The sequence below is a fragment of the Sturnus vulgaris genome, chromosome 14 (assembly GCF_052056855.1).
Source record: "Sturnus vulgaris isolate bStuVul1 chromosome 14, bStuVul1.hap1, whole genome shotgun sequence".
Lineage (NCBI taxonomy): Eukaryota > Metazoa > Chordata > Aves > Passeriformes > Sturnidae > Sturnus > Sturnus vulgaris.
The window spans coordinates 10,432,848-10,447,978 of NC_142256.1; the positions used below are offsets into that span (position 1 = coordinate 10,432,848).

General features: G+C 48.5%; 1 protein-coding gene across 1 annotated transcript in view; it reads right to left on the reverse strand.

Annotated features, from left to right (window-relative positions):
- EDA (ectodysplasin A) overlaps positions 1–15,131 on the reverse strand; it is a 60,735-nt gene that overhangs the window by 10,793 nt on the left and 34,811 nt on the right. Inside the window, exon 2 of the mRNA XM_014885996.2 lies at positions 14,726–14,831. Coding sequence (XP_014741482.2) covers positions 14,726–14,831 — 106 coding nt within the window. The remainder of the gene's footprint in view (positions 1–14,725; positions 14,832–15,131) is intronic.

Sequence of the window (15,131 nt, forward strand, 5' to 3'; positions counted from 1 at the left end):
CTTTGACAGACACAAAAATATTCCTGACACGAGGGGAAAAAAAAAAAAAATAGCCCAGGATTATTAAGCTTGGGAGCTTCTGAGTCTCTCTGGGGTTTGCATCTGTTTGCCTCCCGAGAGCAGGGGGGGATTGTTTAATTGGAGCGTGGAGCTGAAGCTTCTGATACTGCAGAATTTCCCTTGGTTCTGCTCAAAATGGGAAGTTCATGAGCTACTGCTCCATTTAGGCTAAAATGGTACTAAATTACTGAGTCTAAGCTGAGGGCCACCAAAATTTCACATCAATATTCCTCTCAGGTGCTAAGGCTTGAAAATGTGCTTGATGGATGTTGTCCCGACATTGACGTGCAGAGGAGAAAAATGGTAATTAAATCCTTTCTGCCAGGGTTTTCAGAGACCACAACCCAATATTTAAACATTAAACTTGTTAAAATATTTTAAAATACTTTTCAAAATATTTAAGCTTGCTAAATACAGTGGTTGAACACACAGATAATATCATTATAATATAATGGATGCCCCATCCCTGGAAGTGTCCCAGGCCAGGTTGGATGGGGCTTGGAACAACCTGGGATAGGGGAAGGTGTCCCTGTCAATGGCAGGGGAATGAGATGAGCTTTAAGATCCTTCCCACCCAAACCAGTTTGGGACTCCATGATATATCTGACCCACTGGTTACCTCTTAATTGATGCTTAAATACCTACAAGTCATGCAAACCCAAGTCTTTCTCACAATGCCAACCCCAACTCCCCATCCCATTCCTCCCATGGGGAGGCTCCAGGACTCAAAGCCTGTTACCCAACCCACATTTATTTACTGTACATTCATGCAGGCCTTGATTCCAAGGATGGCCCAAGAGAAAACTCTGGTTTTTTCCTCTCCAAAATGTAGATCACAGGTGCATCCACCATGCTCCTCCACTGTACAGGAGTATAAAAAACCAAATTACAGGATGTCTTCTGCTGCCCCAGAGTCTACAGACCTGCCACCTCCATGGAGAAGGAAACTGGTTTGACTTGCAGAATTTCTGACTGATCAGTGTCTCCCATACCTGATTTCAGGGACTTTGCCATGCTGCAGTTGAGGATTTATTCCAGTCCCGACGGGATCTAAGAGCAACCCAACCTCTCAGCTGTTTCCTGGCACTTCTTTTCCCTTCTTTAGCAGTGTGCACCTTTCTGCTCCTCATGAATCCCTTTCCATATCCATCAGGAATGTCCTAGAGATCCAGGTGGTCCCACCTGCCAGCACTGAATGTGACAGCCACCCAAGCACAGTTATTCTTCCCAACTCCTGTCCTTCTTCCCACTAATCCCACCTCTCCCTTTCCACATCCTATCTGATCTCCTTTGAGGTCAAAGCAAAAGAAGTCCATCCCCTTCTACTTTTCCCATCTTTCAAATGGAATTAAATATATGTTTAAACTCTGAACCCTCCCTGAAGGAGTTGTCAGCTCTGTTCACCCCCTTGTTTAAGGGGAAGGAAGTTGGCCAGAACTGTTAATACAGAAATATTAATACAGAGCAGGACAGGCTGGATGGCTTTGAAGGATAATAAGCATGGAATGCGATTCAGTCATACAAAATATACAGTCCTATAAAATATATATACATGGGAAATAATAAAGTGTTCTAGTGCATGCTGGAGGACACCTGCACGTGCTCAGCTGCTGCTGCTCAGCCAGGCAAGGCAGAAACACAATCCTAAAATAGGAATAACTCTGGAAAACATGGGGAAATCCTGCTGCCACTTAGTGAAGGGTTGAGGAAGTCCTGGGAAGTCAATCCTGATCATTTGATACAGCAAGAGGAATTGAAACAAGAAGAATTCCACAGAAAGGCTCCTGGGAACAGCAAGAAATGGGCAAGTGAGCTCACCTTGGTGGCCACCAGCACTGGGAAAGGGGTGAGAACACCACTGGGAAAGGCTAAAGAAAGGGAAGACATGGAGGGCTTCAACAACAGTGCTGGCACACCCAAACTGCTCCCCAAGACCATTGAGTTGGGAATGAGAAGCTTCCAAGGAGAAGCACAGGTCTGGAAGGGATCTTATGGCTCAGAGTGAATCCTGTGTCACAGGGCATGGCTGGAAAGTCTCTCTAAAATCTAAATTCCCTTTGGAATGTTACTTTGGGGATTATTTTTGCCTAACCTCCAAAGCCATTGCTACTGAAGCTGCTGCTGGAAACATTGCAGCTACCTGGTCTATTCCTACCACTGATTTCCCTTTACCTGTAGGAAAAGCCCCTGACTCTGCTGCAGTAACTCAAACCAGCTGAATTTCTCATCACAGGATGAGATTCCCCCAGGAAAAATGGGAGCAGGAATGGTGCAATGCAGGGCTCTGGACACCCTGTGAGCAGCACTCCAGAGCTAGACTCCTCCAAAAGCTGGGAAAAATATAAGGGGAGGACATCAGACAAGGAGGGAATGTCAAGCATGTCTCTATATGATGACAAAACACCTCAACCCAAACAGAGCCACCACAAGTGGAAAGCTCCAAACCATTCCAAGCCACTCCAAACAATTCCAAGTCCCTTCTAGCAGAAGCACTTGGGCTTCAGATGCAAACATCTCACTTGAAGCTGAGGGAAACCCTTGCAAGAGATGAATTTTGGTGTGCAAACCCCCAGCTGTGGCCCAGCCAGCAGCAGAAGACATCTCCCCACGCTTCAGGGAGCAGGTTCCAGCCCCAGCTCCTGCAGCCCTGCCATCTGCTGGATCACTTCCAAGGCCTTCAGAAAAATCCCAGATGGTGATGCAACTCAAGGATATTACATGTGACATGTTTGCTCTTAGCAAGATTAATAGAGTTGACTTTGCCCCCCCTCCAATCTCTCTTTCTGCACGCTACACACTGCTATGATTTACTATAAATACACAAATATCCCAAACTTCTTTAGGACATCTGCTGATATAAATAGGATATTAAAAAACCCCTGCCTTCCCTTATTAGCTGTGTGTGTGGATTAACAAGAAATAGTTTAAATTCCTGCCAAACAGTTCAAACTGGTTTTATGGATGGGAACAGATCTTTGTAATTATGCTGATTTTATATCAAACCTATAAAAGGTTGACCATTATAGGAATCAGCCAAACAAAGGATACACCTAAGGAGGTGCTGAACATGCTGGAATTCCCAGTTGACAAGAGCAGGAAAATGCCATGGAATGCCACAACCATGTTTCAGCAGCATCATTTGATTCAGGACATGGCACCAAGTGATGTCTTTAAGGTGTTCACCCATTTTGGGAAAGGTACATGGCAGCAGTCACCAGTTTTGGGTATCCATCCATCCATCCATCCATCCATCCATCCATCCATCCATCCATCCATCCATTCATCCATCTTTCAGAGACCCTGCAAACCTGTTTTCTGCATTCACTGGGAATTATTGATCCTTCTCCCATTTCCCAGCACTGAGTCATCATGGAACATTCTCAATCTTCTTCCCCAAGTGTGACACTGGTTTGGGGACATGTAAGATTGGATAATTCAACTGAGGCACCTCTGTGTCTCCATCTCCCCTCCACCCTGGGAGATGAGAGGGTGGGGGTACTGAGGAATTATCCTCATCCCAGGTTACAGAGCAGAGACAAAATCCTGGTGGTTAATGAGATGTTGATGTCATCCAGAAACACCACATCACTTCTCACTCTTCCATAAAATAAACATTAAATCATTAAGTCACAGAATCATGGAATGGTTTGGGTTGGAAGGGACTTTAAAGCTCATCCAGTCCCATCCCCTGCCATGGGCAGGGATACATCCCTCTAGCCCAGGTTGCTCCAAGCCCTGTCCAACCTGGCCTTGGACACTCCCAGGGATCCAGGGGCAGCCACAGCTTCACTGGGAAATCCATTCCAGCCCCTCACCAACCTCCCAGAGAAGAATTCCTTCCCTATGTCCAACCTACATTGCCCCTCTCTCAGTTTGCACCCATTTCTCCTTGTCCTGTCACTGCTGCTCCTGGTGAGGAGTCCCTCTCTGGCTTCCTTGCAGGTCCTCTCAAACACTGGGAGTGGTGGTGTGCCCATCCCTGGAGGTGTCCAAGGAAGGCCTGGAGGTGGCACTCAGTGCTCTGGGCTGGTGACAAGGTGGGGATCACAGCCTGGACTGGAAGATCTTGGAGGGCTTTTCCAACCTCAAGGATTTTGGGAAAGTCCTACCCATCAACCAGCCCCTCTATCCCTATTTGACCAATACCAAAGGTGGAAAGGGCAGCTTGGGTATTCCTTGAGATCCCAGGTGATGATGACCCCCCTGCCATCAGGGATGTCAGTTTTTCCTGACAACAATGAACAAGAAACTCCAATGAACTCCAGAACTCAGCAGTTGCCTTTCCAGCACTGGTGCAGTGACATTCACTTCATTCCCATGGCAAGGAGAAATGTAAAGCTTTTCAAATATTTTCAAATGTGGGGTTATTAATGCCAGATTCCAGTGGATTGGGGAAAGAGGGATGTTAGCTCCCAAACACATGCCTAATCTAGAACATGTGGTTTCGGGGGAGGTTTGGAACCAATATGTTTTCAACATTTTCAGGAAATTTGGTCTATCCAGATGAAAGCTTCTTGGATCCTACTGAACTATCAGTCAGTGATACAAACACTGAAACAAGAGGAATATTTTCCCTTTTCCCTGAAAAAAGAAAGTGCTTCTTTACCAACTCCAGAGAGAAGTGCTGAAGAGCAGCTTTGGGATTGTTACTGCAGAATATTTAGAGAATACGATAAATGAAAAATCTAGGAAAACATCCCAGAAATAAATCTCATCCTGTGATACTCCAGAATTCTGGTGTGTCTTCCCAGGGTGGCTTTTTGATGAGGAAGAGGGATCTTCTGAGAGTGGAGGAAAAGTGCTGCCCACACTTTTAGAGCAACCCAAGCCAGGGGTGTGAACTAGAACTAATTTCAACAAATCTGAATACAGAGACAATGCTTTGTAAGGGAATGGGGAGGGAATTCATGACACAAAGCAGGGGAAGGATGAAACAGCACTGTGGGATGTGTGAGTCCATAGGGTAAAGCCCAGGGTATTCCACTTTTCCTTCTCCCCCTGCTTTTGTTTCAACACTGATTTAAAACTCCTCAAAATTCCCATGTGAACACAGCCACCCTTCATGGTCTTTGCCATTTTGGTGTTGGTTACACCTTAAATCAAGATGCTCCACAGCAGCACCCCACAAACCAGCGTTCCCTCCCTGTCCTTCATCCAGTGGGATCTTGGTCCTGTGCCATTCCCAGAGTCACCAGAGGGCCATCCCAGCCTGCTCCACCTGCACAACACCCCTGAATTTCAGGAGCCTTTGCTTCGTGTTGTCCTGTCCCAGTGTGGAGTGAGAGGCTGCTGAGTCCCCAGAAGTGGCTTGGGGACAGTGACACTCGTGACCTCCCAGCCCTGTGCTGGACTGCCCCAGCCCAAAGCCAGTCTCCTCCAGCCTGGCAGATCAAGGACAGTTTGCAGCTCATTTTTGGACACTTCTGAGGCACTCCCTTGGCTCCATCCAATTTTTGAGGCAATTCTGCATCTCTTTGATGGACTTTTCATGTCTCTCCAGGGGAAATGTCCTGCACTGAGGTCACTCCTGGGGCTGCTTGGCCACAGGGTGTGAGAAGAGCTCGTGCCCTGGCACCAAGGGCTGGGATTCATCTCTCATGTGGTGGATTAGGGATGAGAGTGGCCTTTGCTGCCTCCCTGCTCCTCTCCTCGCATTCCACCAAAGGACAAACCTCCATCCATGTGTCATCCAGATGAGCAGATGCTGCTCCAGGAGCTCCATGGATCAGTAGCCTGCTCCCTCCCCATTCCTCTGATCCCAAACACCAGCCCCCCAGTTCAAGCTCATCGGGCTGAAAACAAACAGAGGGAAGTCACAGCTCATCCCTGGAATCCCTGGAGAGACACGAGATGCCAGAGAGCCACAATCTCTCTTCTCCTAAGATCTCATCAGGAACAGAGGTTTTTTTGCTGTTGAGAAAGTTTTTTTTTTTCTCCTGCCAGTACTCAGAGATTTTTGCTTGGCTTGACAAAACCCAGGACTCCTTGGGAATCATTTGGTGAAGCTCCTAAGGACAGTTAAACTCAAATTTACAGATAATGCAAATAGTTAATGATGTCTTTTATCCTGATCTTTAATCATATTCAAGGGAAAAAAATCTGATTACTGCAGATGATCAGAACCAAAGTGTGAACAGGAGACAGACCTAAGGGACAAGAACTCATCAACCTGATTTTTGCTCCAGGTAAAGGTGCTGGGTGGAGCAACCCCCAGCTGAAGGGGCAACAGGAGCAGGATGAATTAGTTGTGCTCATGCATTCCACGGGTTTTTCCACCTTCAGAAGGTTTTTCCACCTTCACAAGGATGATGGGACTCAAAGGGCACCAGGTGGTGCTGGAGCAGGCAGAGCCCCACCAGCCCTGTGTATCTCCTTCCTAAGGGCTTTTTGGCATGAGGAAAAATGCAGGTGCAGGACTGCAGGAGAACCAGGATGGAACAGCACCTGCCTTTTAGAGGTCTGTCACCTCTGTCACTGTGCTGGTCCCATTTAGGAGGAGAGGCTGGATCCAGTCCCCTCCTGGGGTTCTCTCCACCCCACAACCTCAAATCTGTTCCCCAAGAGCCAGAGCTCTGCTGAAAATCCCTCCTCACTTCCTTGAGCAAGGCAGATGTCCCTGCTCACTGCAAGGGGAATTTCCAAGGCTTTACAGCACACAAGGAACAGCCAAGGTGATTTACCACCTCCATCCTATCCAGATTCACTGCAGGATCAATGGCAAGTCACCAGGACAGGCTGCTGGTACCAGGAGGCTCTAAAAAACCAGCTCCAGTCTCTGAGTAGGTGCAAGAACACCACAGCACAAATGTGGTCACGAGCAAAGACAAAATCCTGCTCCCAATTAACTCCAGAGCCACTGTTGCTGGCAAAATCCTCCTGCACTGCCTGCTCAGAAACACAAAAAGCCAATCAAACAGAAATCTCCACCCTCCTCAGCTCTGCTCCCACATCACCACTCCCAGCCAAGTTCCTGGGGTTCACACCAGAACCTGTGGCCATCATATTTCATTTTCCACCCTCTGGCTGGCTCTGGAAGGAGGATGTGATGTGCCTTTTGTTTCCCTTCAGGCATTTCGGTTGGATTCCAAGCACAGAGCTGACAAACAACACTCCCAGTTCTAATTCGAGGATCCCAAGGCTTTTTTTGGCTGCTGGCTGGAGTCACCAGGCTGATTTTCTATCCACCACTGCACCCTCTTGTTTCCTTTATCAATCCCACATATTTAAATCCAACAATTTGAAGCGTAGCGTTACAGCTGTGTTTTTATTTTGTTTGTTTTATTCGGTTGTTGCCTAACACAAAACACTCTGACATTTTCAGTCACATCCCACTAAGATAAACAACGAACATATGTCATGAATTCCAGCAGAAATGATTCCCAAGTGGGGCAGCAGCAAGGTTTGAAGTGGGAGTACGAGAGGCTCTCCTGAATTGTTTGCTGGATGTTTGAAATGAGCTCTTCCCGTGGTTATCCATAAGGAATCGAGGGCAGGTGGGAGGAAACCCCTGTGACAGTCTCATCCCTGCAGAACTTGACACGTTTTTCCTCCTCCCATCCATAATCCTGCCTAATTGGATGGAAAACCTCCATGGCACTGAGCAGCTGCCTGAGAACTGATGGATGAATTTCAGGGAAAAACGTGGGGTCTATGTCTAAGGTGCATCCACATGTACTTACAGCTGGATGAACCTAAAAACAGGGAAAAAGGAGGGGAAAAAATGTGGAAGAAGGAGGGAAAAATAAGGAAACACAAGAGGGACCACATCGCTCTTGTGAGGATTGGATGAATTTGATAAGGGGAAAAAGAAGGGAAAAAAATGGGGAATAAGGAAACCCAGGAGAGACTCTACCACTCCTGGGAAGCTCAAGTGAAGTCCCTGCAGCTGCTGGGACACAGGGAATGCTGCCTGGCTCAGCCAACCCCTGCATTCATCCATTGACAGCAATTAAGGCACTTCCCCAAATCCTGCAGGAATTAGTGGGATCAGATATGACTCCAACAATGTCTCCATACATCACGGCCAACAAAGCCCTCATGAAAACATTCAACTCCAGCCTCATTCACAGCTTTTCCCCCAAGGAATTCCTCACTGGAGCTCTGCAGTTCTGGGCTGGTGCAGCTGCTCTGTGACAATCAAGAGGGTTCCAGTGAGGACAATCACAACTCCTGCCATCGGAGCAGCAGCTCCAGGTTTGGTTCTTCACAGAATCCCAGAATAGCTGGAAAAAACCTTTGGAGATCATCCAGTCCTAGGCAGGGTCACCCTTTGGAGCAGGTGACACAGGAACAGGTCCATGTGGGTTTGGGATGTCTCCAGAGATGGAGACTCCACACCTTCCCTGGGATGCTGCTCCAGGGCTCTGCCCCCTCCATGGAAAGAAGTTCTCCCTCGTGTTGAGCTGGAACTCCTCGTGTTGTAGTTTATGGGCATTGCTTCTTATCCTGGAGCCTGGCACTATCCCCTGACACCCTCTGGAGATATTTGTATGGATTATGAGATCCCCTCAGCCCTGCTATGACCCCGGAGGACGATCCCTGTGGTGGCAGGACCCGAGGAGGGGCTCAGGTGAGGATCTGATCCACTTCCATGACAATTCCTCCACTTGGAGCGACCAGACAGGGCTGGAGCACGTGCTGAGCCTGCAGAACCTCCCCGACTGAGGGTTTATTCACTAAAATCAAAGCTCAGCTGCAAATCTGCCAGCAGGGAGACAAAGGAGCCTCTCATGCTGCGAGAAGGGAGCAGCAGCTTCCAGAGGAGTCCGGCATTTCCAGCGCTCGGTGCAGCTCAGCTGCACTCAGGGCTCAGCTGCAGCCACATTCCTGCCCCTCTGGAACATCTGGTCTCCTCTCATTAGTGCTGGCCCTGTTTTGTAACACAAGGAACTCTGTGAGATTCCTGAAGATCAGCGTTTGACCCGGGGCGTTCTGAAAAGCCCCGGGTGTCGGACAGAATCGCCATCACTTCCAAAAACTGCTCCGAGTGCAGCTGGAAAAGGAGCTCAGCTCTGGTCAGGTCTGAGCTCCTGGGAGCTCAGAATCCACAAATGCAGCCAGGGCAAGTGTCTGAAAGTGCCACTGAGGTGACAATGACCAGAGAATCCCTTCTCACCCTCAGCAACTCCGAATCTCCCAGGGGCTCATCCCAACCAGGGAAGGATGAACAGCCCCAGGGAAGCTCCAGGGAGGCACCACATCAGCAGCACCTCATCACAGCTTTGTAAACTTCCCAAAAATGAAGCAGAGTTCCTTCTGGAACAATCCAGATCCCAACTGGAAGGGCTGCTGAAGAAGCCAGGGGGCACAGGGAGGTTGTGGATGGGTCAGGACACACCGAGCATCATCCCACTGTGATCCCTGTGAGATGGGACAATTCCTCACCCTGGACACCAAACAACTGGGCTTGGGCCTCTCCCAGCTTTTCCTGTTTAATATTCAACTGGGACTTTTCCTATTTAACATCCAATTGGGACAGAAACATAGCAGAGCTCAGTGAGGAATTCTGGACTTCAGGCATCAGAGAATGACAGAATCATGAACTGCTTTGGTTGGAAGGGACCTTGAAGCTCTTCCCATTCCACCTCCTGCCATGGGCAGGGACAACTTCCACTACCCCAGGCTGGTTCACCCTGACCTTGGTCACCTCCAGGAACATCCACAGTTTCTCTGAGCAACCTGTGCCAGGGCTGGAACCTAAACACCACTCTGGGCTTTAGGGACAAGACCTTAAACAGATCCCTGTTATCATAAACCTGGGAAAAACAAGGAGATAGGGATATATAAATAAGCAGCAGCCTTAGTTTCATCACAGTAATAACAAATACTGACAGCAACATCCCAGCAAAGGGATGAGTTTATCCCCAAAGATTAAAACATCACATTATTCCTGATTTCTGCCATTTAGAGGGAAATCACAGAGAAATTCTAAGGGGAATCAGTAAGAACAAGCACTTTGTGGTGAGCCTTTCCTTCTGGGAGAGTCTCCCGTGCTCCAGGATCCAGGAAATGTCCAGTATTTACTGCGTGCTCATCACCATGGTTTCAGAGCACAATAAGGCTCTATCACCCTGCATCCATCTGTGTTTCTGGGAATGCCGGGGCTTTGGGAATTGCACGGGGCTGACACAAAGGCACCCATTGTTCTGGAGGCAGAGGGACGAACCTGCCCTTTCCACAGGAGAGGAAGCCGGCAGGAAAAGTTACTATTGTGAGCTGGATATTAAAAAAAAACCGTGGAAAAAAAATCCCATTGCATCGTCAGTGCTGCTGGGTGGGAAAAGAGAATGGCTGGGGCAGGCACCTGTGGGACTGGGGGCTGCCCAGGGGCAGCCAGGCGCCCCCAGCCAGGCTACCTTCTAAACCATCCCCAAAACATCCCAAATCTATCCTAAACCCACCCTAAAAGCCAGGCTGGCATCAGCTACCTGCTAAACCATCCCAAAAACACCCCAAATCCATCCTAGCCCCACTCTAAAAGCCAGGCTGGAATCAGCTGCCTGCTAAACCATCCCAAAAACATCCCAAATCCATTCTAAACCCACCCTAAAAGCCAGGCTGGAATCAGCTGCCTGCTAAACCATCCCAAAAACATCCCAAATCCATTCTAAACCCACCCTAAAAGCCAGGCTGGCATCAGCTACCTGCTAAATCGTCCCAAAAACATCCTAAACTCATCCTAAAAGCCAGGCTCTGGCATCAGCTCCCTGCTAAATCATCCAGAAATTATCCTTAACTCATCCTAAAAGCCAGGCTCTGGCATCAGCTATCTGCTAAACCATCCAGAAACCATCCAAAATCAACCCTAAAACCACTCCAAGATCATTCTTAACCTATTCAAAACCCACTCTAAAACCATCTTAAAACCACACTGAAATCACCTTAAAACAACCAAGCAAATCCTAAGAGGGTGAAACTGGACCCACGTAGCTGCATCATCACTTCCAAATCTCCAGGTAGGAGCAGGGATGGGGAAGAGCTTTAAATCCCCCAGAATTTCATTTTCCTTTCAACCCAAAGCCATTTGCAGTGCTGGAGTTCTCCTCCAGGACTTTCCTCTGCAGGAAGAATTGCCAAAGTAGTAGGAACCAAATTGTTGTCAGCTTAAGGCCAGCCATCTGCTCAGCCTCTTCCCAGCTGCCATGCTCCCAATCAAAGCCTGGAGAACAATCCCTGATGTTTCTCACCAAGCTCAATATGAAAAAAATCTAGGAAGGAAAAAAAAAAAAAAAAAACCAACAAACCAACAACTCCAAACCCAAAATGCAAAAAAACCCAGAAACCAGGAAAGCAGCCCGGCAGGGATCTAACTGGGAACAGAGATGAAAGTAGGAGAAAAAGAAACTATTTTATTTGTTTAAAACAATGTTTTTTAAAGAGTCCTATTGACATCTGCTTTGTAAATGCTCTGTCATTATTTATAACCTCCAGAGCATGGAATTGTCTCTGGAGTTACAACCATGCTACTCCCAGATTTTGGCTTTGTTAGCAAAGAGCCAGCAGCATTTTTACTGGCACTCTGGGAATAGAGATCTAACATTTCATACCCAGTTTATTTAAAAGTGGACTAATTTAACATCCTTGATGGTTCCTTTTAGCACAACTGTTGCTAATTAGCAGCTCCAGAATGATTTGTTCATCTGGGAGCAGCAGCAGTTCCACGGCAGCATAAATACACCAGGGCAAAAGGGAAGGAGGGGGAAAGGAGAAAATAGGGAAGAGGGATTGGAGAGGGGCAGGTTTTAGAGAATTAAAGGGAATGAAGTGACAGGTGGAGATGGGAACACTGAGGAGAAAAGAGGCAGGAAAAACAGAGTGGGCAGGGATCATCCTTGAGAAGCTGGAAAAATTGGTGGCAGATTTTAAAGCCAAGCAAAAGTTGGGTCTGGTGGCATGGACTGGAAAGTGGCTTCAAGATGATGATCCCAGGACTGGGACAAGCACCAGCCCCCAGTGATCCTGTGGGATGCCCCAGGGCTGCAGGGACAAGGAGAGGGACCTTGGCCAGGACACGACCTTGGATGCTTTAAGTGGCCCTAGGGCACTGTTGGTGCAGGGCCACAACCCAAAATTAAGCAAACCCAACCATCAAACATGCCAGGGGTCAGAGGGCTGAAACCAGAATCCTCCAAGGAGGAGCCCCTGAAATTCCAGAGTCCTGATGGGGAGTGACAGGAGCCAGCTGATGGCTTTGCACACAATTTTCCTTGGACTTTTTAACAAAGAGGCACCAAAGCAGCTTTGCTGCTCCCATGTCCCATCCCTGTGGCTCCGTGCTCTGGGAGCCCTCACCCTCCCCTGGCTGCACAGAACCAGCTCTGCCCTGTCCCAAAATCACCTCTTTCACAGCAAAGGGCTTGAAAACAAATCCTCAAAAAGAAAAAGCTTTTGGGTAAGGAACCATGTTCTCCTTGATGTTTAAAACATCTCCCTGATGTTTATAAATCATCAAAGCCTGTCCTGGTACCAGGATGGGCAGGACTGGAAGAGCTGGGATGGGTCAGAGCAGCCTCCCTCCAACCCCAGCCTCCACACTTAGATCACTTTGGTCTTTCCTTGCATGTGTAAAAGCACTTGAAAGTTCATAAAATTAATTCCAGACAAATATTAGCGAGGCCTCAAGTGGAAAGCACATCTCTTTCCTTCTGGGAATTTATAGTTCAGCCACTTTTATCTTCGGGAGGCTCTCTGGAGATCAAAGATTTGATCAACTTTCCCTTTGCAAAACTCACGAAGAAAATGGTGTTATCAGGACCATGACATGATTTTATTTATTACTTTAATGATTCATTGCCCTGCTCTGACAGCAAGATTCCTTCACAAAGATCTAAAACAAACAGCCTGAGTTCCCCAAGGCCGTGGCTCTGTTTGTTTCTCGATTTTATGGTTGTTACAAGGTCAAGCCCTGCCCTGATGGCTCCCACTTGTTAATGCAGCTCTAAAACCACCAGAGCCAAACATGGGGCAACCACTTGCCAAAGCCAGAGGGACACAACCTGTCACTCTGGCAGTTTTTCCCATCTCCACCACCTGTGGGCTCAAAATCTCTTATTTTCAAAAAGACACAGGTAAGAATCACAGGATCAGTGATGCTGGAAAAGGCCTCTGAGATCACTGAGTCCAACCTGATTGATCCCCACCAGAGCCCTGAGTGCCACATCCAGGTGTTCCTTGGACACCTCCAGGAATGGGGAGTCCAAACCTCTCCAGACAACCCCCTTCCAATGCCTGACCATCCTTTCCAGGAAGAAATTCCTGCTGATGCCCATCCTGGCCTAGCCTGAGGCAATTCCCTCTCCTCCTGTCCCTGTTCCCTGGGAGCAGAGCCCGACCCGGGGCTGTCCCCTCCTGTCAGGGAGTTGTGCAGAGCCACAGGGTCCCCCCTGATCCCCCTTTTCTCCAGGCTGAGCCCCTTTCCCAGCTCCCTCAGCCCCTCCTGGTGCTCCAGACCCTTCCACAGCTCCACTTCCCTCCCAGAACTGGATAAGTGGAGGAAGAGCTCTGCATTTCTGGAGTGACTCAACTCTGAGCACCCAGGGAACATCAGGGAAATCTGGGAAAGAAATGCCAGTCATGAAAGAACAACACTGGGCACAAGGGTGGTGGGCAAAATCCTTGTTAGACACCAACCTTCAGCCTCTCTATCCCTCCTCAGCAGCTCTCTGCACATCTGGCAAGGCAGAGGCAGCCTGAGGGATGAAGTTAATCCCTCCCAACATCTGTCGGCAGCGCTCCATCGACACCGCTCGCCTCCAGTGGGAACTTGCTACTACACAAGCAACTGGTGAAGGCACTGGGATAGATTTCAAGGAGACTGGGAAAAGGACTGGGATGCTGCCTGAGCCATGTGAGCACCAGAGCGACACCAGCTCCAAAACTGATGGCCCACACTGGGCTGGAATCACTCAGGGAGTCTGTACCAAATGCATCAGACTTGTCAGCATTCTGGGCAAGAGGAATCCAGGGAGTTTCACCAAGCCCCAGGGAAATGCTTCTCCACTGTGAAACTGCAAAGGTTTCAGGGGAGATGGGAAACTCACTGAGCTGGACTGGAAAACTAACCGTGATAATGGAGTTAGGACTTGGGCTTAGCCAGGCACAGAACCACGGCTCCATCAGTTCTGCCCCTGCTTTCCCTGATACCCAGTCCTTTCTCCTCTCCTATAAAAGGGGATCTGTGCTTTCCTGCAGTAGGGAAGCACGGGAGCTCTTCCAGAAGTTCATGCTCCTGTCTTTGTGTCACAATCATGGAAAGCCAGGACTGGAAATCAAATTCCTCACAAAGAAATCAGGAACATTTCTGCTCTTTTAATCCAAGCTTTGTACAACCTTGCCTTCCCTTCACACGGGCTTTGACCCCACCTGAGACTCCACAGCAACTCAAACTCCCCTTAGAGCAGTCACCAGTTTGGATGCAGATGCTTCCAGCTGTTTGTGGGATCGTGAAAAGCTTCTTGAAGATTTTAAGCAAAGCCAGGTGTGCAGGACAACGAATGAAGGCAAACAAGTACAAATTAAAGCCTTGAACGAGCACAGTTCAAGGAGACAAGGACGGAATTCCAAAGAGCACGAATTCACACAAGACCTACAGTTGCAGAACTCAGCACTCCTGGAATTCCTCATCTGGGAGGGAACCAAAATGAGGGAGAAACTGAGCAGGACTCACCGTCGGGCCCTTCGCTGCCTTTACTCCTTTTATTCCGACGGACGCGTCTCCCTTCTTCTCCAACGTGCAGCTTCTCCTCGGGGTGAAAGAAGTTCAGCAAGGCCAGCTGGAAGAAGAGGGACAAGTTTAAACATCTTTGAAAAGCTGGTTCAGGCAAGCTGAGAGATTGGAGTCCAAATGGCAAATCCTTTCCATCAGGGATGAGCAGGAGAGCAGGATGTGAGATGGCTGCTCACGGATCTCAGCTCATCCCAAGGAGAGATGTCCCCTTGGAAGCGGACTAGGACTTGGGAAAACTCCACCTGAGGGGTTTTGGCACGGAGAATCCTTCTCCCAGGGATGGGGGACTGCAGGCCAGGGCTGCAGGGAGATTCATGGCTGGAAATAATCTAACACCTCAAAGGCC